General features: G+C 35.6%; 1 protein-coding gene across 1 annotated transcript in view; it reads right to left on the bottom strand.

Moving 5' to 3' along the window:
- Window positions 1-17,640, bottom strand: part of ANO3 (anoctamin 3) — a 440,613-nt gene extending 422,973 nt beyond the window's left edge. Inside the window, exon 1 of the mRNA XM_025879336.2 lies at window positions 17,487-17,640. Coding sequence (XP_025735121.1) covers window positions 17,487-17,640 — 154 coding nt within the window. The remainder of the gene's footprint in view (window positions 1-17,486) is intronic.
- Window positions 17,641-23,329: the final 5,689 nt, after the last annotated feature.

Raw genomic sequence — 23,329 nt, forward strand, 5'->3', positions numbered from 1 at the left:
GAGTTTCATTGAATGAAATGTATTACTATTCCACCATAATGGTATTCATGAACTTGATATTCATAGATTCTATATTCTTGACCACATTGAAAATACACAATATAATTCCACTTGTGATTTATTAACTTCCAAAGTTGAATAGTATGAGTCACTTAGCTTTAGATCAAAGTCAGCATGAATGCATGATATTTTTCTCTCCTCAACTTTTCTCCATTCATTATTTAAGTAAATAATTAACTCTTGAAAAGTCACACATGCAAACATTTCTTTTGAAAAATGGGCCCTGGCATAAGGCAGAATAAAAGTCCAACTGAAGATACTAGGTTAGATTAAAAAAATTGAGCCAATACATATAATACTTCCTTGGTTCTTAGCCTGGGCATACAGTTTTAGATACTCTTAAGAGAGAATTGTCAAATTCAGTGTTGATCCATCACTTGAATGTAAGCTATAGTCTGCTGGGTATGGAAATAAGAAAAAAGTATTTTTTAAACTGTTTCAATTAGTTCTTTAGTCACTGTAATATTTTTTACAACATAGACGATAAAATGATAGTGAAAATTGAAAAGATGGCAAGCATGGACTGTGTCTACATGGTGTTATAAATGTAACTTTTAGGGACATTTGATTCAGAGGGAATTTTATCTGCTTTGGTAAATATTCCTGCAGTTTTGATTTGGGAACTCGTTGAAGATCTGAGATATATGGCTTATGAAACTGAAGCATCAGCTCTCAAAATGTTAAGAAATAAATTAAGGCAAAGATGGATATTCAATAAAGATTTAAGATCTTCGTGGAGTGATGTTAGTCAAAAAAGGTTCAGAGATGAATTATGTTTTGAATTGCATACTAATTCAGTATTTTGTGAGTGTCTGTTGTATACAAGAATTGAAATAGCCCTCACACGGTGCACACATCATGTTTGTCTTGTTCAGCCCCATATCCCCAAAGCTTAACACTGTAACACAGTATAAGTGATAAATAAGTATTATGAAATGAATTATAGTAATTTACACTATGAGAGTACAGATAAGCAAACATATCATTGTGTTACATGATAAAGATTATAACAGAATAACAAACTACTGAGCTGTGTCATAAAAAAAAAAAAGAAAGCTTCAAAGAGGGAGAAATACCTGAAGTATACTTGAGAGAAATTTTGAGGAAAAACGAAAGAGCTTTCCAAGGGAAGAGGCAGAGGGAGGAAATATTTCCTATAGTATCAAACAAAAATAGCTACATAAATCCTGATATAAACTGGTTTAGGAAAACATAATGGACTTAATTTGACTGAGCTCCAGGTTCAGATTAGCTTCAATTAGAACCTGATTCATACTCAAACACTACAGTAATACCAGTCTCTTGGCTCTGCTTCCTCTGGGTTTTCTCTATCGTTAGTCTCCACAATAGTCGCTGACAACACCAGGTTCTTGCCTTATGTTTGCATGAAGTCTCAGTTCCAGCCTCCTACCCTTTCCCCAAACTCAGAAGGTAAGCTCAACATTCTTCTAAGGTCTTCAAGTCCACTTTGATTGGACAGGCTTAGTCTCCTTTCTAAATCAGTAGGATACTCTATGGTCATAAGTCAAGCTCTCTCAGAGAATATGGTTTTATCCACTAACACCATGATTAGAATGTGACAAAGTAAGGTTTCTTAGAAGAAACTTTGCTAACAGTTCCCATAAACCAGGGGAAATGTGCTCTGCTGCAACTGTTATATATCATAACTGCCAAGACAGGCCTTATATATTTAGTCCTAAAACCATCCACTGGAAAAAAAAAATCAGTTTCTTCATATAAGATAAAATCCACTGACATTTACGCCCTATGGTAACCCGAATATATAGAAACACAGGAAGTCATTAATATCAACAACTTCTGTAGCCACACCTTCTCAGAGTAGAAGAATCTTTAGCCCAGTTTCTAACCAGATGGTTAAACATGACATATCTCAGTGGTTACGCAAGTATAAATTTATGCCTAGGTCTGATCCCTGCATGAAATGAAAAACAGGAACATGAAGGACCCACATGGATTCCACCCTGAAATAGAACAAATCAGACAGGCGAGGCCACTCTGAGACCCCTGGAGGAGTTTCTGTAAACAGCCTAAGATTAGCCACTTCCTCCTCCCCCTACAAATTAAATAAAAATTTCTCTTCTTGGGAGGAAAAGAAAATCTCAATGTTGCCTTGGGGACACATTAAACTTCTATATGAGGCTTAATTTTTATCTATTTTAGCTGCAAAAGAGTATAGAGCCAGGAACCTTGAGAGCAGAGGTTAAGGCCACAGTTTTTAGACTTCCTTGAGTAAAGAATGATGGTTTGGCTGTGGCCCCAGCCTGATGTTACCAAGGCCTTGACTTTAAAAAGTGGGGAAAGCTAAAATGGGTCTCCTAGAAATAGCAAGGTGTCTATCAACTGTACTGGTCAACACTATTCATTTAGCATTTGAGGCCTACTAGTCTATCCATACTTAATCTACCTTCCACTATCCTACAACATAAATCATTCACTCTCGCCAAGCAGACCTTTTTTTGTCACTCTCCTACCAAAAACTAGAAATGAGAACTATTCCTACTATAATTGATAGAAGAGTCAAATTAAATGAACAATATTCCAAAAGGAATTCATTAGCCCAGTAACTGAAATAATTGGAAGGAAGGCTAACCTCAGGCACACCTTAAAGTAGGGGCAAAAACTATGTCATCAAAGAGTAGGAAAAGGGTTGATTCTCCAAGAAAAATCCATAGTATTCATGCTAGAAGAGGCAAAAAGTAAACTAACAAACACATGAATGCACAGACACACAAATGAATACTTTATTACACCATATACTGTGGTCAATCTATGTCATTGCATTTCTTAGGAATGCCTTCCTCCTTTCTTTGAAACAGTCTGTCCCTGTTTAAAATTTCTTTCCTTTTCTATTTTCTTTGAGCCACATTGATCTATTTTTTTTCTGGAAGTTCAAAACATATACCCTTTATCATTGATTTTTCCTTTGGCACACACTATAATGAATAGTTACCTCATTTTTCCCTGAGTGATCAGTTCCAACTTACAAGCAACTTCTGAGTGCTATGAGAGTTAAATTCTAAAGTTCACTGCTGGAGGGGGACACGAACCATGGGAGACTATGGACTCTGAGAAACAAGCTAGGGTTTTAGAGGAGAGGGGGTTGGGGGGGATGAGTTAGCCTGGTGATGGGTATTAAGGAGGGCACGCACTGCATGGAGAACTGGGTGTTATACGAAAATAATGAATCATGGAACACTACATCAAAAACTAATGATGTAATGTATGGTGACTAACATAACATAATAAAATAAAATAAAATAAAATAAAATAAAATAAAATAAAATAACATAACATAAAAATAAATAAAGTTCACTGCTTGATAGAAAACCCTTACCCTAAGAAACGGTATCATATACTGTGTTAGAGTTTAGCAAGATTTAATTAATTCATCACGTGACTGAAGTACAATATTAAAATTCCAATCTGACTTTCCTGAACCATCCTAAATCCCTTACTATTCTCTAACACCTGCCACTTATACTAGAAGAGTATGCTCATTACCAATCATTTGTGATGGCTCCCATATTTTGATGAGGGTATTCTGCCTTACAAAGGCTGGAGTAATGCAAAAGGCACAGATGCTCTACCAGGTGGGTTGAGTGAGAGACATGGGGATAGAGGGTACAGAACATAATGTGATATTTGTGGGGGATGAGGAGTCTCCTGTGGATGAGGATTAAAATGGTGGCCAAGTCAAGACCCATGAGGATGTACATTAGAAAGACACAGTAGGGGAAGACTAACACAAATAAAGAGATATTCCGACATAGAAACATAGAATATAAGCCCTGGAGAAGACTCTTCCCTAGCTTACTTTCAGGAAACTAAAGACTAAAATTAAACTGACATGGCCAACATTTACACAGGGACTATATTGCAAAATTCTCCATGCAGGCTCTCCTTTTGTCCATGGCTGCTTATTCCTTCTTTGAAAGCATCTACCACTAAAGATTCTAACACGGACCATATTCAGGGTGAGATGAGAACACAAGCCTAAGACTGAAAGAATGACCCTACCTACTGCTAGGCACTCAGAGATGAGAACGGAACAGGGAATGCCACCGAGGTCTGGGATATCAGGGAGAATAAGGTTGATACCAGCTGAGCTCACACAATAGATACATTCATGGGTATGTATCAAAATACATTGTATATAGACTACAAAACTGTATTTTGTGTATATGTGTATATGGTACATTGTATATATGGTTACTCGGTAAGTATTAACATGATGAATGAATATCCTGTCTAACACTAGGAGCAGATACCATGTTTGAGTCTCCTTTTAATTAGTTCCTAATCTTTTTTTTTTAAGATTTATTTATTTGAGAGAGAGAGTGATAGAATGTGGGGGGAGGGGCAGAGGAAAGGGAGAGAGAGACTCTCAAGCCGACTACCTGCTGAGCCTAGAGCCTGATGTGGGACTTGATCTCAAGACCCTGAGATCATGACCTCAGCCAAAATCAAGAGTTGGACACTTAACTGACTGAGCTACCCAGTTGCTCCTAATTCCTAACCTTGTCTTACATTTTATTTTTAATTTTTTTAATTTTTTAATTTTTAATTTCAATTTTTTTCTTTAAATTTTTATTGTTATGTTAATCACCATACATTACATCATTAGTTTTGATGTAGTGTTCCATGATTTATTGTTGGTGCATAACACCCAGTGCTCCATGCGGAACGTGCCCTCTTTAATACCCATCACTAGGCTGACCCATCCCCCTCCCCCCCTCCCCTCTAGAACCCTCAGTTTGTTTTTCAGAGTCCATCATCTCTCATGGTTCGTCTCCCCCTCCGATTTACCCCCCTTCATTCTTCCCCTCCTGCAATATATGTTAAGAAAAAAAAAAAAGATAGCAAGATAATTTTTATTTTTTTACATTGTTGACCCATAGATAATAAACAAGGTATACCTTTGAACTTCCACTAATTCCACTTATTCTCCTCACCATTTGTCTGTGATAAAATGTCCCTTTTAAATCAAATTTAAAAGAATCTGCATATGTATTTTATTGAGCTAACGGAACTTTACTTTTTAACAATTCATCATTTAAAGGATGACTATAATAAGGATATGAGATAAATTGTTGAGAATAGTTTCATTTGGCTTCCAAGGCAAAACAAGACAAAAAAATGACCAAGCTCTTAGTGGTTATTGTGTTTTCACCAGAAATATGAAATATGTAGCATTTATATGTATCAGGTGATTTCCAAAATTCATGCTCTTGGATCTGCTATAGAACTTACCACTTCTTTACATGCTTTTACATACACTGTGACCTTGGAAATAGAGCCTAAATTCTGAAATTTGCCCGGTGAGAGCCAAATATTCAGTGAAAAAGAAGAACTATGAGACGCTGAATTATACTTAACTACTGTGGTATCAGATAAGAATTCTGAAGAAAACATCAGCAGGACAGATAGAGGGGAACAATAATTTCTTCAGTGGTAATGAAAACTAAACCGACAAATAATGAGATCAGGATTCTTACATTACCAGAGATGTTTAGACCCATACCCCCAGATCTTTATCTTTTTGAAATTAATAAATCACTTTCAAGAAAGTTTGATCTAAAAATCATGTGGTTGCAAGCATTAATTAGAAAACTCACAGTGATACGTGTATTTGTAGAACACTTTGATTTTCAGATTTATTACCTCCAGTCTTCAGAGTGACTCATATGAATGGCCCAGCAATTTTTGAGTTGAGAAGCCACAAGGGAGTAATACAGTAGACAGAATGCTGGAAGTGGGAAATGAGGAGACATCTCATATCCATTAAATATGTGTTCCTGTCCCTGCACAAGGCATTGTTTTCATTCATTTTCTCAATCCCATAGTCAATTCTGTAAAGTGGGTATCCCACTAAGAATAGGCAGAGATATTAAGTAACTTTCACAAGCTCTAAAATCTATGTTTGAGTCATAGCCAGAGGTGTCCTATGGCAAAGCCCAGCCATCCTTTATTAGAAGTTAGAAGACACATGAGGGCCTGACAATACAAGATAGAGAAAATTACAGACTGACCTCTATATCTAATTATCTGTGTAATATTAGGCAAGCTACTCATCATGCTTTCTTGGCCTCACTCTCACATTCTCATATAAGAGAAGCTTGTGAATCTAGCTTTTCCCATCTATGAGTTTAGTCAAGTTAATCTAGATAATATATGATTGTCTCTAATATCTCTGCCTCCTTGTTTAGTGGACTATTCAATGTTCAGATAAGGCATCTCACTTCTAAAGGCTAGACAGTCTTTTAAAGATGAACACAGAGAAGACTTTCCTCTGCCTATTTTATCTAGAGTGGGAACAAAAGACAGAAGTTTAATTTCCAGAACACACAAAAAAAGTTTCCCTTTCCCAACTCTCAATGAAGTAAAATAAAATTCTCAACTGCTTTCGAAAACCCATGACACCCTGAGAAGAGAACATTGTTTCAGGATGTCAGTGCTAAAACTAACACAGCCTCACAGGATCCAGGACAAACTATTGGCCTCATCAAATGCACTGAGCACCCTCTGGCATCATGGAACATCACTGACCAAGCAGCCAACTGAAACCAGGGTTCTCATGAAACCAACATCTGTTTTCTTTCCAGTGCTTCACAAACTTTCCCCTAGAAATGTCTCTCTTATTAGAGAAAAGTGAGTGTTCATACACATCTCTAGGCTAACAAGAATTTTCTTTGAAGTCTGGCATTTTATTATAAAAATTAATTTACATATTTATTCTACTTCCTACCAAACCCTCCTTTATTTTAATATTAAACATTAATGGGATAACTTAGCAAATAAAATAAATGCTCCTGAAGTTTGTGACCTTTATTCTCTGCCTAGTCATGTATTCCAGGATGTGGACAACTGTACTTGAATTTGAGCAGCTCAGTTTGCTCTATGAAGATTATGCAATTTGCCCCATATGGACTGTAATCCCCAGAACATGGTCACTCACCACATTCTGCAATACCATTATGATATATAATCTATCCTATATTATATATTTAGAATAACAGCATTTCCTAGATACTTACTAGTTATAGGCATTATGCTAAATGTTTTTTTTGTTGTTTCATTTAATATTGTTTCATTTAATATTCATTTAATATTCTTAACTACTCTGTGAGGTAGAGATTTGTACACCCTTATTATATATCAGGAAATAGAAACATACAGAGATTCACTGAATTTTCTGATTGACAGAAATCCCACAACTAAGAAGTATCAGAACAACCTCTGAACTCCAGTTTGACTAGGGTCTAAGCAATTACCTCTCTATTGTTGTTTATGCAGAATAATGATTTTAACTTACATAAAGATACTGGATTATTTTACAGGGTCTATTCTTAGGTAGATAACTCCTTCTATAGCAATGAGTGTTCAGTTAAAATCTGTAGCTCAAAAAATTATAAAAATAAATGCCGTAGACTTTTGGATTAACTTATAGAAAGTAGAATGTGAGAATATTAAATCTAAGATTATATTTGTAGTCTACATATTTTCTCCTCATAAATTAGAGCAAGAACTTTCTGCATAGAATTTTCAGAGAACATAAACAAGTATATTTAGCTTTTGAGAACTCAAATTATAGACCAGGAGAAAGCAAAGGACAAGCAAAATGGGAGCTGAAACTTGAGAATGTGAAAATAAGATACAAACATGGGAAATGTAGGTAGTTCACTGGTCATCTAAAAATAAGCAAAACACCACTCTCAGTAATAGGATCTACCACAGCTGACTCAAGGGACAAGCAATGGTTTTTCCAACATTCTTGAGGACATGAAAAGTATCCCCATGTCATGTAGCACAATGAGCTTTGAAAAAGCCCAACAGTGATGGTGAGACCATACACAGCCATAGGAAGCCGGGGGATCAGAAGGAATTGATGAATTTCCCCAGTGTGCAAATTTATATTAAGCTGTAAAGCAATCAGAAATTATGGTGACTTGCAGAACTTGCTGGACCCTCCTGATAGAGCCTTTTTTTTTTTTAAGTAAATGCCTATAAAATTAAATCAGAGAATCTTTGAAAGACGTTCAGAGAGTGTACTCTGTAAGTCCCCTGTTTTTCAACTGAGGAAACAGTTCTGGAATCACTTTCTCTGGCTGGATCCACCTATTGCCTATTCTTGGCCAGTGTGTCTCTTGTGAAGTTCTTTCCACTCCAGAGTAGAAGTTCAGCAGTGACTCAGGAAGAAACCAATCATGGCAGAGGCTTGGTATAGAGGGGTATTGCTGTGTCTTTTTCCTGTTTACTCAGTGATTTTCAGTGTACTCTGGTGTCAGAGCAGAGGTGAAAGCTTTGTAGTCTCAGCTGAAGCAACATGACTCTGAAGTCAGTAGCAGCTATTTCTCTATTTTCATGCTGATAATCAGCATGTTCTATGATATTTTCCCCCTGAAAACTTAGCCTAAGACCTTATCAAGCTGATACAATGATTTCTAGACTCTAGAATCTATTGTACTTTTGAAGAGAAGAATGCTTGCAAGTTAAGTACATTTTCTATAACTGGTTATAAATTATCAGTAGCATGCCCGATTTTATACTTTAAGACGACAACCCACCCACTATTTCATAGAGAGTACTTTGTCAACTGCTTCCCAGAAAGAGCTTTATGAATAAAGATCGTGGCTGTATTTCACCATGCCAACCTGAGAATCTCATCATAAACATTTCACTGCAATCCTTGATTTTCTGTATGAAGTGTTGTATAAGCGAAGGTACTGAGGCCTATTCCAAAAAACAGAGTAACATTTGTTCATCTGCCATCAGGAAGACACGATACCATGATACCTTTGAGGGGAAATATCTGTATATTTGCATCTATCTCGATCTTTATCCAGTTTAGTGAACTCCACCAGTTATTATGCAGTATGCAATGGCCACAGAAAGGCCACTTTTTAATTTATCATTTTGAGTTATCATAGATGTACTCAATTCCTAGTAGAATATTTTCAGCAGGCATTTAAAAAATGATGGTTGTTGGGGTTATTTCATTTTACAACATCACATTAGCATTAACTATTCATTTTACCATGGCAGCCAAAGTATGCATATTATATGAACTTAGATTGTTCTTCTTAAGACAGAATGAGTTGAAGGCCCCTAGGCAGAGCCATTAAGAGATCAGTTACATTTAAAAATTCCACAAAGGAAGTGAAGGTTTCTATCAATTGGCCCATCTTTGTAAAGTCATATTAGAAATAAGCAATTCAGCTCCTCAGTTCATAGAGCTCTCTGCTGGTCCCTCCTTAAGGGAATTGAAGAGAAGTACAAGATATCTCTTATCCTGTGGGAGTTTATTCTCTGTTTGATAAAATTGCACTGAAGACTACACCCAATATCTAACAGCAGAACATTTTAAATACAAGATTAAATGCAGAAAATAAACATTTAACATTGATAGCAATGCCACAGAAATGTATATTCTGGGCATCCAATACAGGAAGATGTTTTTTTCCTGTATACTTTTAATATAGTATTATATATATATATTTTTTCTTATACTTTTAATATAGATGTTTTATATAAAGGATAAGAGGGAGGGCTCTTTGGAAGAGTTTGATCTGAATTTATCTGAGGGTAATATGCAAATGTAAGAAAAATAGGAAAACACTCTGTCACGTATGTCAATGGATTAACAGCCTTAGTAGAAAAGCATGTTGACAAAGGAGCTATAGTTGGTCGTAGATTACTATGATCAGAAGTTATCTGGAACAAGTGCCATAATATAGGGATCATTGTAGGGGCCCTTGCTGATCAACCTATCATGACCCTTAACCAAAGCGTTTTTATTTTATTTTTTTAGATTTTATTTATTTATTTGACAGAGATAGACAAAGCAAGAGAGGGAACACAAGCAGGGGGAGTGGGAGAGGGAGAAGCAGGCTTCCCGCTGAGCAGGGAGCCCGATGTGGGGCTCCATTCCAGGACCCTGGGATCATGACCTGAGCTGAAGGCAGACTCAACCGACTGAGCCACCTGGGTGCCCCAACCAAAGCATTTTTAAACTTTAGTGTGTATGGACATAATGAGGTATTTCTAAAATCTAGGTTCCTAAATTGTATCCACAGAGTTTACATATAAAGAATCTGGGATGGGACCCTAGAATCCCCATGTATCACAAGTATCCTGGTGATTCTAATGCAAACGCTCCATGGACCATACTTGGGCTTTGGAAACCACCCCGCTAAAGCACTATTTCCCAGCTGATTCCTGTCCTGAATGAGACTGACAGAATGAAATAGTTACCTATTTCAATCACATATGTTTTTTTCATAACTAGATTTTGAGAGTGCAGTTAGAGCAGGCATTGGACCATCCAAATACTTGACATTTTTTAGAAAGTGGCAGAGACCTGGGCACAGACTAGACAGCTAATAAATATAAATAGTTGATGATGGTAGCATTATAACTATCGTTAGTCAATGCTGCAACTGGTCTTAGTTCTAAGCATCTCAAAAAGTTAGGACCTCTGGGGCACTTGGGGTGCTCAGATGGTTAAGCGTTTGCCTTCGGTTCAGGTCATGATCCCAGGGTCCTGGGATAGAGCCCCGCATTGCACTCCCTGTTCAGTGGGGAGCCTGCTTCTCCCTCTTCCTCTGCCATTCCGTCCACTGGTGCTCTCTGGCTCTCTCTCTCTGTCAAATAAATAAATAAAATCTTAAAAAAAAAAAAAGTTAGGACCTCTAACTCCCAACTAAGCAAAAATCCTTTTACACAGTGGCCATTTACTTTTTGGTCAGAGATGGTCTTCTGGGCTGCAATTAGCTGAATGCTCACCCTCTATCCCAAGGTCATAGAACAGAATCTATTCTTTGGACCTCCTTGCATATCCTTAGAAACCATGCTCTTCAATTCCTGAGACAAAGAAATAACCAGTGCAAAGCCCACTTCATAAAGCCCCAAATCACCCATGATGATGAAGATTTTCTTTCTTAAGCTGACTTTAGCACAGCTGGAATTTCTGCAGAGCGGTTAGTCATTTCTAGGTTCCAAGACCTATCCAGAAAGATAAATATAGTCAAATTCTGAGAGAATGCAGTGACTGGATGTGTGTATATGTTGTGATCATGTGGTTTTATGGGGATATATAATGTTTATAAATGTTTATTCCTCTGGCTACTAGTGGATAGTGTAATACTTTTTTTTTAAAATATGGTATTTGTTCGAGATCATATGAGACCTTAAATTCTGCTATTCTTAGGAAAGAGTTAATTGTCTTATGACTTAAGTTATACTTCAGCAGAGTAGATTTATTTTTATCTGGTATCAGAGAGCTATGATACCAAGAAATCTTTGAGGGAAAATATTTATTTTAGTGTAAAATACAATGGACAGAACATCATGAGACCCAACTTCTTATCTTCATTTTTGGTTATAACTAACTATGTTGATTCCAGGTAAATCATTTCAAGTTAATCTTCAGCTGTCAATGAAAGACAATAAAAAGGGTTCTTACTTGGCTCAAAATATTGTAATCAATCTATAATACACCAGCACCTTGCTAAGATTTGAGATTTTCTTTAAAAATAAAAGAATTTAGGGAAGGAGACAAGTCATTTATGGAAATAACTCAAGAGCAATTTTTAAATATAGCAACCATGGGTCAACTTCTAGCATTTAATAACTCCTCAAAATTTAGGGTTGGCTTACTAGGAACTATTTATTTTTTTGTTTCTTTGTATTTGGGTTTTTTTTTTTTTTGGTTTGTTTGTTTGTTTTTTGTTTTAATTATTATTATGTACAGCCACTCTGGAAAACAGTAGGGAGTTTCCTCAAGATGTTAAAAATAGAGTTACCTTACGACCCAGCAATTGCACTACTAGGTATCTACCCCAAGGATACAGATGTAGTGAAAAGAAGGGGCACATACACCCCAATGTTCATAGCAGCAATGTCCACAATAGCCAAACTGTGGAAGGAGCCGAGATGCCCTTCAACAGATGAATGGATAAAGAAGATGTGGTCCATATATACAACGGACTATTACTCAACCAACAGAAAGGATGAATACCTACCATTTGCATCGACATGGATGAATCTGGAGGGGATTATGCTAAGTGAAGTAAGTCAAGCAGAGAAAGACAATTATCATATGGTTTCATTCATATGTGGAACATAAGCAATAGCGCGGAGGACCATAGGGGAAGGGAGGGAAATCTGAAGGGGGAGAAATCAGAGAGGGAGAGGAACCATAAGAGACTATGGACCCCAGGAAACAAACAGTTTCAGAGGGAAGTGGGGTGGGGGGAGGGGGGTAACAGGGTGATGAGTATTAAGGAGGAACTATTTAAATTCAATACATTTTCTAATATAGATAGGAAAAGATGATTAATACTATTAAACCATCCTGAAAATGATTCACCCAATATACAGGACACATTCAAAATTAACATAGTATTTAAAATCAGCATGTTAACATTTTCTATACACCAAATAGTCTTACCTAAGTTATTAGGTTATTTTAAGTATTTTTTTTTATAAAGATTTCAATTCAACCATTCTGAATTGAAAACAGCAAGTTGGTGTGTAAATTAGTGACCTACATATCTGTATTTGAAATATGATGGACAATTATAATAATATTTGACTTCTTCATGCTTCAAAATATTAGGAGAGTAAAACGAGACTAGGATTCAAGTATTTCATATTGTCAACAAAACAGTAAATGCTGTTTTTGTCATCTTCCTTATTGTCATAGTAGCAGGGTAAGTAGTAAGGTTGGTACTCGCACTTGTACTAGTGTAATACATCTGGAATTGGAGGAAGTCTGGGTCCATGTTGGTTTATCACTTACTAAAATTTCACTGTAAAATATCACTAATATGCAGTTTCTTCATTTATAAAAAATGGCAGTAATAAAACGATTTGATCTTCAGAGTGGTTGTGAAAGTCAAAGGTAAAAGAACTCCATAAATTATGAAATTCTTTGCATAAGTTGATTTGCATTATTATTGTTATAAATTATATGTAAACAGAGGCTTTGTCTTGACCCTTCTTTATATTCTGGTCTTTATGTAGCTTAATGATATGCATCGGAAATGCTCTAAATCTGATTATTTTCATTAAGCTTTTTTATAGCTGTTGGTGGCCTTTAAAATCAACTAATCTATTCTAGACATTTTACAGATTAGAAAAATCACCCAGGAGGGATGTTAAAACCTCGCCCAAGTGACACTGCTTGCTGGTGACTGAACAGGACCTTATCTTGACTTTTTATTAGAGTTCTCCAATTACTTCACTAGCATTACATAATTCATATCTTTAACACCAAATATCCAAAGCAGGTTTTTCAGGATATTAGGAAATGTTCTATGTAAAAGGGTTCTGGGGCCTAATAAATATACAAAATTTTCTATTAAATGAAGTTAACAAATTTTTAAAAAGTTGAATAGCGGGGCGCCTGGGTGGCTCAGTCATGAAGCGTCTGCCTTTGGATCAGGTCATGGTCCCAGGGTCCGGGGATCCAGTCCCGCATCAGGCTCCCTGCTCCGCGGGAAGCCTGCTTCTCCCTCTCCCACTCCCCCCGCTTGTGTTCCCTCTCTCACTGTGTCTCTCTCTATCAAATAAATAAAATCTTTAAAAAAAAAAAGTTGAATCACATACATTCTCGAATATGTTAGACTGTGTTGTGATGGAAGTTATATTACCCATTTAACAAGGATAAAAATATATATTTTTTACATATGTGTATAGATATATAAAATATATGTAAACATATGTATGTACATGTGTGTATATATACGCATATACAACATTCACAGCACTGCTTGATATATAGGAAATGATATATATGTGCTTATCATTAACATCACAAAGGTGATAATGATGATCATGATGATGAAATGTTCATAACCTTAAAAGTCATTTAAAGCACATTCCAGAATCCAGGAATGATATTTCTATTCTCATTACTGATTACTGATGAAATACACTTCTGAAACATAAAGAAGCATCTTTCTCCCATGGAACTGTTTTTAATCATAATTTCCATGCAGTGTTGAGAAAAAAAAAGGAAAGAATACTAAGTTTAGAGGCAGAAAACAGATTAAGAGCTCCTCAACTTGCCTCTGGTCTTTGCCACCACCCTCCCCACTGACACACACACTTATTAGATATATGTGTGCATTGTAGGTCCAATTACATTATTTTTCTGGCCTTTGAAATCTCTTATTTAATAAAGTTCAAGATAAATGAACTCTATCTCATAGTCGTCTTGTGAGAACTATTCAGATTATGTAGGTATGAATTCTCTTCAAGTTCTATAAGTTATATGTGTAAATACTGTTTTTGCTGACAATTGAACGTATTTCTTTTTAGACATATCTGCTCAACTTTCTATGGACTAACATTCACCTGTTATATTTTATTTTCCCATGTTAGGGATATGTGCGTACGTATGTTAAAAACATACTGCTACATCACTGATATTAAAAGGACAGAACTCTTTCCCTGCTTCTACTACTACCTCATTTTCATTTTCCTATAGACACCCCAAGAACTAACTCTCAGTCATAAATATTCAATGAATAAATATGTAATATATTTATATGTTTTTATTTTTTCCATTACTCTATTTTAAATGAATCAACTTGACTCTCTTGAATATAGGGTGAAAAGATATAGCATACAAAGTAGATTCTAAGATGCTCAATGCTCCATAAAAGTTTTATTTTTTTTAAGATTTTATTTATTTATTTGACAGAGAGAGACACAGCGAGAGAGGGAACACAAGCAGGGGGAGTGGGAGAGGGAGAAGCAGGCTTCCTGCTGAGCAGGGAGCCGGATGCGGGGCTAGATCCCAGGACCCTGGGATCATGACCTGAGCCGAAGGCAGATGCTTAACGACTGAGCCACCTAGGTGCCCCTCCATAACAGTTTTAAATGAAGGACAAATTCCACATTGGTACTATCCTGTATGATGATATCACCAAGCAAAAAATTGTGTGGTAATTTCCACATAGTATTTTGGCAGATAAAATGCATGTATAACATGACCTACACAAGTACTCCCTATGGCAGGAAATAAATTAAAAGATAAACCTCACTTTACTATTTAGGTCACTCAATTAATCATATTTATGACATGTGCATGATGCACAGGCAAAAACAATTTTGAAAAGGCAATTACCTTCAAGAAACATCATCTGATAGAAGAGGAGACATGGACATTGTATGTATAACAACAACAACAACCTAGAATGTGAACGTTTTCATATATAGGACAAATTTTTGTGGAAGTTAGAGACAGGAAATATTCCTTTATAAAGAGTTAACCATAGGCATTTGGGAAGAAGATGATATATTTTTGTTCTCAGTGAGATCTTAATAAACAGAGGAAGGAGAAATATTTATTAGAAATTATTTTGAAAAAAATAACATGAACATTAATTGGAAAGTTTAAATCATTCTTGTAGGATATAGGTAGGTTATATGAAACTAGCAAAGTTCTGGGGGGAAAAAAGATTTAGATCCTAGAGCAACAGGTTTAAAACAAGGTCACACAGACCTAGAAATTGCAAACAAAGGTGGGAATAGGTCAGACTTGTGCTTAGTAAGGATTGTGTGGCTGTCAATGTAGAAGAGGCTTGTTTTGGAAAACCTGAAGGTGAGGTCAGGTAGAAGACTATACAGGTGCACGAACCAGGGAAATGAAGAGGGCCAATCTTTCAGTCTCTCAGCCAGGCAATCAATGAGTCAAGATATAAAGAATCTTTTATTGCCAGGCACCCTATTGAGTAGTGGCGCCATAGTGGTGAACAAAGAGGCAAGAAAGACCTATATTAAACTAATACGCATAGAAATAAACATGTACTTTATATTGCAATAAATGCTAAGGAATGTCTGAGATGACTTAGGGGGTATTGACAAAAATAAGAATGTAAGAAGGAGGAGGCATTTTTAGGGAGTTTAGCTTATTTGTGTTGAATTTGAGGCACGGCCAAGGATATTGAGGTGAAAGTGTCTTCCAGGCACTGGGGAAGAGTTCATACCTAAGCTACAGATATGTAATGTCAGCTTCATAAAGACAGCAGTTGAATTGATTGGAATAGATGTGCTAACTGGAACAGAGATGACTAGAAGACAGAAAAGAGGTGAAAAGAACATGGGTATTTAAACCATGATTAAACTGGTACATACTTTATTTATAAAACCTCATTTTCCTAAGTCTACTGTAGTGCACTGTTCATTTGTAAACAAAACAAAACAAAACAAAACTGATTTTTCCATTTATGAAATTATAGGTTCAATACCCAGTAAGACTTTCCATTTAAGAAAGAGAAATAATAGTATGGAGGAAAGAAAATTTAAAAAGTTGTCACATCTCCTGATTATAGAACTGCCCATACTATAAACAAGTCATATAATACAAGAGTCTATGAACAACAAATCAGCGATTGGTTGGGAGTCACATAAAACTTCTTTTCAAACATCTCAAAATAAATAAATATGCCAAGTTTTCTTAGAAGAATCCTCTGGTTGCAAAATGGAATTTGTTATTCCTACAAATTCTTTTTCATTGGACAAAGATTAATGTCCTGTAACATTCAGAGCTATGAAGACTTTGCTTAACTTTTACTTTTCTCATTGGCCTGTCTTTTTTATGAGGAAAGATAAACAACTAGCTCATAAGGGAATTTTACTTTAGAATAATATTTAAAATATTTATTTATTATACATTTTTTCTACAAAGCACAACTAATTCATTATTGACTTCTCATAGCTGTTCACTGTAAACCAAACCCACAGAATTTCTTGATGTATGCAGACTATTAGTGTAGAGCATTGTTTCCTCAAAACGGCAATGCTAAAATGAAAACTGTTGGATGCTGGATAAATAAGTACCACCCACAGATGTCAAAAAATAAAATTTTCACATTGAATTCTGTCAACACCGTCAGCTCATATAGAATCTAAATTAGGTCATAAAATAATATAAGCAAAAGGAATGTTCTCTTATTCTTAATGAGAAGGTAAAGAGCACATATTAACCTTCATATAATTATATAAAAGGAAACAAATAAAAAAGATGAATGAAAGATGGCAGGACTTTTTCTGCAGTTTATGGATACAACCCCTGATTTCATCAATCATCCTAAACAAAGCTAAGACTTGATAGGCTTGAATGTTCAGAAAAACAAAATCTACTTCACTATTAACATTTTTCTTAAATGTGTTCTTTAAGTTTGTTTTCTGGCATTTTACTCTATTGGGAGAATGCTCTGTTCTTTTTGTAGAAATTTATTTATATATTTTGAGGAAAAACAACTGAAGAAACTAAAATTGATATCAGTTTTACCACCACAAAGTAGGTGACATCAAGATTTATTTGTTACATATCTGACATTAAAGAAAATACAGATGTAAGATACACAAAAATATCAATCTAAAGTTTAGCTTACCAGTGGGGACAGAATTGGAGTGCTGAAGTTCCAACTGACTAGAATCATCAGAGAGTTCAGTCAAACAGGTTAAAGTAAATTCTGGGTTGGAAGCATGCTCATGTCTGAAGCCTTCAGGAGAAAGATAATCCAGCTCAAACTTCACAGTTGACATGGCAAAATTCTTAAAGAACTATGTAAGCCAAAGTTCACACTGCTGAAGTTTTAAAAATCATAGGAGACAGAAAAAAAAAATCACTGTATTATAATCAGTGGTAACTTCAGGCTTTCCGGTGATTATTCTCACTTGGAAATCCAAAAGAAATAAAACATGCAGAGCTGACTCTCTAAGTTTTCTGTATTCATGCCTTTTCTAGGCAATTGACTTCAACAGGATGGATGGATTTTAGAGTTGTTTTTCTTGACGATATCTTGCTGCCTTAAAATGACAGCAGTACTAACCCCATTCAGAGAGGCTGCGGTGAAAAGTAAAATGGGTTAAGTGAAGACATAGGCAAGGCTGCAGAGATGCTTTTAGTAACTTGGTATTGGAAGTTCTCATTCACATTTCTGTATACAAAAGATCAGCTGGGTGGGGCTAAGGACTGTAAGAGAATGAAACTTTTTTCCACTGGGCAGCTCATCAAGGAATGTTTTAATTTGGAAGGAAATTAATCCTAAATGATATTTCCAGGGTCAGGGTTGTGAGACTATAGTCCTGATGGTTATTGAAAGATGACTATGATTGTGGAGATTAAAAGGTAAATTAAACTATAAATCTTCTGCACAACAAAGAAACAATCAACAAAATGAAAAGACAGACAACCTACAGAATGGAATAAGATATTTGTACATCATTTATCTAATATCTGAATATCCAAAAAAATAGAAGAGACTCATACAATTCGGTAGTAGTAGTAGTAGTAGTAGTAGTAGTAGTAGTAATAGTAATTCAATTTTTAAAAATGAGCAAACAACATTTTTGTCTTCCAAACCAAACATAAAATGGCCAATAAGTATATGAAAAGGACCTCAACATCACTAATTATCAGGGAAATGCAAATCAAAACCAAAACGAAATATCACCTCATACCTACTAGAAAAGCTATCATCAAAAAGACAAGAAATAACAAGTGTTGGCAAAGATGTGGAGAAAAGGGGACACTTATGCAACAGTGATGGGAGTGTAAATTAGTACAGCCACTATGGAAAACATTATGGAGATTCTTCAAAGAATTAAAAAAAAACAACTACCATATGATCCAGCATTCTCACTTCTGGGTATACATACAAATGAAGTAAAATCACTGTCTCAAAGAGATATCTGCACCCTTTGTTCATTGCAGTACTCAAGGCATGGACTATTTAAGTGTCTGCTGACAGATGAATGATAAAGAAAATGTGATATACAATGGGGTATTTTCAGCCATAAAAAAAAGAAATCTTACTACTTGTGACAAAATGGAGTGAACTTGAAGGAGCTATGCTAAATGAGATGTCAAAGGAAAGACAAATGCTGCATGATCTCACCTATATGTGGAATCTAGAAAAGCCATACCTGTGGAAACAGAGTTAGACTGGTGTTTGCTAGGAGCTGGGGGGTGTTGGTCAAAGGGAGTAATGGGAGATGTTGGTCAAAGGGTATAAACTTCTAGTTATAAGGTGGGTAAGATCTAGGAGCATATGTAATGTATGGCATGGTGACTATAGATAACAATACTGTATTACATACTTGACAGTTGCTAAGAGAGTAGATTTTCAATGTTCTTACCACCAAACAACAACAATAACAACAACAACAGCAAACAAACTGTGAGGTGAAATATGTATTAATGGACCTTGTTGTGGTAATCATTATGAAATATCTGCATATATCAAATGATCACATTATATAACTTAAACATACACAATGTTATATGCAATTATATCTAATGAAGTTTAGAGGAAAAGGTATATTTAAAAAATGGTGGTCAAATAAAATACACAGCTTGAGAAACATAAAAGATTGATTTCATAATATGAGTAGGTCATCAGTGGAGGAGCAAATGCTAAAAAGACAGGGATTGAGGAGGCTGACACTCTTGTACTATTTAAGAGGTAAAACATCTGATCCCTCTGAGTAGCTGGGCAGAAGATTATGTTGCTCACCTTAGAAAATTTAATTTAAGGGGCGCCTGGGTGGCTGAGTCTGTTAAACATCTGACTCTTGATTTCGGCTCACATCATGATCTCTGGGTGGTGAGATTGAGCCCTGCTTTGGACTTCACACTGTGCATGGAGCCTGCTTAAGATTCTCTCTGTCTCTCTCTCTCCCCCTCTGCCCCTCGCCCCCACCAAGCGCACGCACATGCACACACACACACTCTCTCTCTCTCTCGCTCTCTCTTAAAAAAAATTAATTTAGGATCTCGCTTTTACTCATCTTCTGTACTTGAGTGCATCACGATGATCATGAGGAGGTACCCACTGACATATTGTCAAAAAATAATTTAGCAAAAGTCATCCTTCAATTTAGGGAGTCAAACTAGATTAAGTTCAGATTAGTTCTTTGATGGCCTTTTTAAATCCATTATTTATTCACTACTTTATTTCTTTGCTCAAGTGAGTATTTATTGACCCTGTATTAGGTATTAACTTAGACACAAGAATGTTAAGACAGGTTCAATGGAAAAGATGTGGGCCAGATCTGCTCTCAGTGGGAAAGAGAGCTGTAATTGACTGGGATTTTAGTTATAACTGTAGTATGAGTTAGGGCAATAGATGTGCTACACATGAAGAATGGCATGTTTGAAGTAATTTTACTTTCTTTATCCAGCACTCTTTGAGAAAGTAAAATATATATAAGAGGTTTGTAAATTCATTGTTGTTACAATATAAAAAGTATTCTGGACAAAAAGTGGCATGTCTTAATTATCATTAGTTATTATAACTGAACAAACAAGGAAAGAAAATTGTCTCTCTGCTCCGCATGCCTTAATAAACTACTGCTCATGGCTCGGGAATGACTGTCATTCCAACGGCATGGACAACAAACAAAATGCTATTTAAGCTTAGTCTACTATCATTCTGGAACAGGCCTGAAAAATCTGACTAACATGGCCAACATGGCCAAGTTTCATTGGTAATTACATGACACTTTACTTACATAAGAAGGTAAAAGCAGAATCAAAATTATAAATAATAATTCTGCAAAATACTATCATTGCTTAAAATAAATATTAAACTATCAGTACATATTCGGAATACCTGACAAAGTGCTTTCAGAGTAATATAGATTCTTACTTGTCTCCCTACCACCTATGGATTCTTAACTTCTGTGTTAAAGCTTCTAGAAAAGATACACATTGGTCAGTAGTGAGAAAATGAGTTGAGGAAAAGACGGTTGGTAGGAAAAAGAAAAGCAAATACAAGGAAATGAATAAAGGGTAGAAAAAAAGTGTATATACAATTTAAAGGAAAAAAGTAGAATCTAGAATCATGAAAGATGGGCTTTACAATTCTCAACTGAAATATCTGTCATGGTGTTTGGTAGGGGGTACTTTCTGAGAGTCTAAAATGGTTTAATTTGAGTTGCTCATGGGTGTTTAACTACTAGATAATTTCTACCCTCTTTACCTCCCATAAATTTGACCAAATCCTCAAGTGTTCCCTCATTCAAGCAATGATTTAAAGGGTATGGTTACATGGAAATGTGATTTGGCCTGAGAGTTGCAGTTAAATCACCAAATAAATGATTTTCAGTAAGACACTGAGGGGATGATATCTGATGTCACAGGAGAGTCTCACTGTCTCTAGCGGTGGGCCTTAGTTTTTGAGCATGAGGACATCTTGGAACTAAAAGAGAATACTTACAAATATACAGTTATCCAACCCTCTGTATTCATACTATTGTATTCTGAGTATCAATATCTGATATAATCATATAAAACTACTTGAAATTCACTAGCATTTATGTTATTAATTACATCTATATACCTTTTAAAATTTGTTTACATATGTGTGAAAAATGTTACTGATTTGCTCTAAGATAATTGCAAATATGTGGGTGGATTTATAAATCCCATACAGTCATTTGATATGGCTCATATACCCATAAACTAGAAAATACTATTCTTCAACATATAAAATATAAGATTTTACTCTTTTGTGTAATAGAGATAAGCAAACTCTGTCAACAAACTCACTTCATTGTTCTTTTCCACTAGTAACCTAGATACAAACATCTCCTGAGGCCTCCAGAAATGTTGGTAATAAAGGCCTTTTAGTTAATGTGGATAGTCAAGAATCAGACAGCTCAGCAGTTCTCTATTCCTGAGCCTTTGGTCAGAACATTTTAACTTCTATCCAGCCTGTGTAGACTTCAAGTATGTTTTTTTTCTTTTAAGTCAATAAGTACTTTATTCCCTCTCCCTGGTTTTATTGAGATATAACGTGCATATAACATTGTATGAGATAGAAATACTACCTTAATTTTATTGTAGACTTCAAGTTTTTAATTGTTTTCTATGACATCTTAGCTAACACTTCGATTTAGAACAGTTTTCTATAAGTCTTAGAAAATATCCATGTAAACCTTTAACTCATATCATCTTCCTAATACCCAGAACATGTCCTCCTTTTTTTTTTTCATCCTTTGAGAGTACAAACAGGAATTGGCAGGAAATGCCAAACAGAAAACTTACTCTTCTTTCTTATTCTCAGCTATGCTTAATTTTGGTATAATCTGTCTTGGGTTCTCTTAGCAGGCTAAACTAACTTGATTTTATTTTGAAAATGGTTAAATTTATTGTGGATAATTGTAATTTTAATTGCATCATAAAAATACATTCTTAAAAAAGTGTGAGCTTGTTTTTTACATTTTTCCATATATTTACAAGTTCCTAAAGGAACAACTGTTAGGAATGTCAGACAATATATTTTTGTTAGAAAAGGTTTCAGAATGACTCTTTGAGGCCACAAGTTTATCCACTATGCCTTCCATTGAGTTAACCATTGAACTAACTGAAAAAATTACCATAGAATACTACTGAACAAACTGAAGAAATTTTAAAAATCTACCAATAGCAAAAGAGTAAACTATAAGAAAATCTGAAGAAATTCTGGAATATATAGTGGAGGTAAGGGCTGAACTGATTGAGTAATGGGCAATTCCATGAAGGCAAAGAGGAAGTTGCCTAGCTGTAACTCAGGTCAACCTGAGTACAAGGCTAGACAAGACCCTGCCCACCCCACCCCACCCCCGCCCCATGTAGGAGCACGAGACTGAAGCAAATACAAGATATGTTGAGTTGTTATAAGCATTATTTGATTCCAACTGTGCACTAAGGAAGCAAGAGATCAGATCACAATCATTTCCTTAATTGGCTATCAGGACACGACAGAGAAGGGGTCATTCTCCCTAACTGCAGAGTGCCCCAGGAAAGTGAGAGTCAAGCCAGTCTTCTTTGTAATGAAATTTTAGTACACACTCAGCCTTCCCAAAATTTCCTTCCTTAATTCCCATGAACAGTTGCACCAAGTTCCATTCAACAGTGGTGAAAGCAGAAGTCAAGTCAGTGAATAATAAGTCACAGGAGTTTGTCCATTTTAACAAAATCCCAATTATAGAGTGTCCAGGCACAGTGACTGGCACAAATCATGCATTGAATATAATGTAGGTTACTGCCTGCCAATCCAGGAGTCACTCTGCTTCGCTTGAACTGTGGAGTTATAATCATATGAGAGAAAGAAAAGATATTTGAAGAGAAACAATTTAAAGAACGGAACTGAGCAATCAAATCCAATGAACTTCACCATATCATACTAAGTACAATAAAACGGAAGAAAATAATTTTACCCTCTACTTCCAGTGAGATTTGAAAAAA

This window comes from Callorhinus ursinus, unplaced genomic scaffold (assembly GCF_003265705.2).
Source record: "Callorhinus ursinus isolate GAN/ISIS: 27379988/994484 unplaced genomic scaffold, GSC_fseal_2.0 scaffold21, whole genome shotgun sequence".
In the NCBI taxonomy this organism is placed as follows: Eukaryota; Metazoa; Chordata; class Mammalia; order Carnivora; family Otariidae; genus Callorhinus; species Callorhinus ursinus.